This window comes from Limulus polyphemus, unplaced genomic scaffold (assembly GCF_000517525.1).
Source record: "Limulus polyphemus unplaced genomic scaffold, Limulus_polyphemus-2.1.2 Scaffold6804, whole genome shotgun sequence".
Lineage (NCBI taxonomy): Eukaryota > Metazoa > Arthropoda > Merostomata > Xiphosura > Limulidae > Limulus > Limulus polyphemus.
Window position 1 is genome coordinate 43,006 of NW_013672414.1, and position 1,196 is coordinate 44,201.

Here is a 1,196-nt window from a genome sequence, read left to right on the forward strand (position 1 = left end):
CCATACATATCCATACGAACACAAAAACAATACTAGAAACTGGAAAAAAACCTACATATCCATACGAACACAAAAACAATACTAGAAACTGGAAAAAAACCTACATATCCATACGAACACACAAAAACAATACTTGAAACTGGAAAAAAAACATACATATCCATACGAACACAAAAACAATACTAGAAACTGAAAAAAAACCTACATATCCATACGAACACACAAAAACAATACTTGAAACTGGAAAAAAACCATACATATCCATACGAACACAAAAACAATACTAGAAACTGGAAAAAAAACCTACATATCCATACGAACACATATACATATACATTTTTTATATTTTGAAGAATACAAATAATTTCATCTTAAATATTTGAGTTCATTTTAAAAACAAACTAACCAATAATAGACTAGTTGTCTGAAAATCCACTTCTTATGTTCTATTGTCACAGTTCATTTATATAAACAAACTAACCAATAATAGACTAGTTGTCTGAAAATCCACTTCTTATGTTCTATTGTCACTGTAAACTACAGAAAGTACAATATCTAAAACAAATTCACACATTAACTAAAGGAGAGGAAAATACATATTACAGTCCCATACTACATTAATATTAGGCTTATGTAGACATGATAATACTCAGTTTTCTGTTGTCAGGTGTTACCCCGAATTCACCACCGTTGAACTACACTGTGCCTCAGAAGTTTCTTGATATTCTGAAACTGTTTGCGGAAAATGTAACTAAAAGGGAGGACCTACAAGGTGGGTGTATTTCTTATTTAGATCGTTTAGTTAAAGCACGTTGTGTTCAACTGGCCGTTTTAGAATGTTGAGAAAATATGATTATTTATTTATTAATTAAAGTCAAAATTAATTTTGTTTTGTATCTTCATGGATTACTCACGAATCAGTTTCATGTTACATTTAAATGTAAAAAAAGATATTTTTATAAGACATGAACGAGTCTAGTTCAGACTCAGTATCAAATTCGTGTACCTGTTCAGATACCAGTAGTTGAAATCACTAAAGTTATTAGTTTCAGGTTGACCAAAAATGTTAGTATTAATGTCGTTTATATAAATGAACTATTCTACAGTGTGTGTTAACATGGCTGAACACTAGGTACTCTGTGTACTAAACAATACACCATGTTAACACACACTGTAGAATCTGTTCATTTATATAA

At 30.0% G+C, this 1,196-nt stretch overlaps 1 protein-coding gene across 1 annotated transcript in view; it reads left to right on the plus strand.

Moving 5' to 3' along the window:
- Positions 1-1,196, plus strand: part of LOC106474086 (nucleolar protein 9-like) — a gene marked incomplete at its 3' end in the record, with an annotated part of 8,890 nt that overhangs the window by 5,910 nt on the left and 1,784 nt on the right. The window contains exon 4 of the mRNA XM_013934774.2: positions 668-772. Coding sequence (XP_013790228.2) covers positions 668-772 — 105 coding nt within the window. The remainder of the gene's footprint in view (positions 1-667; positions 773-1,196) is intronic.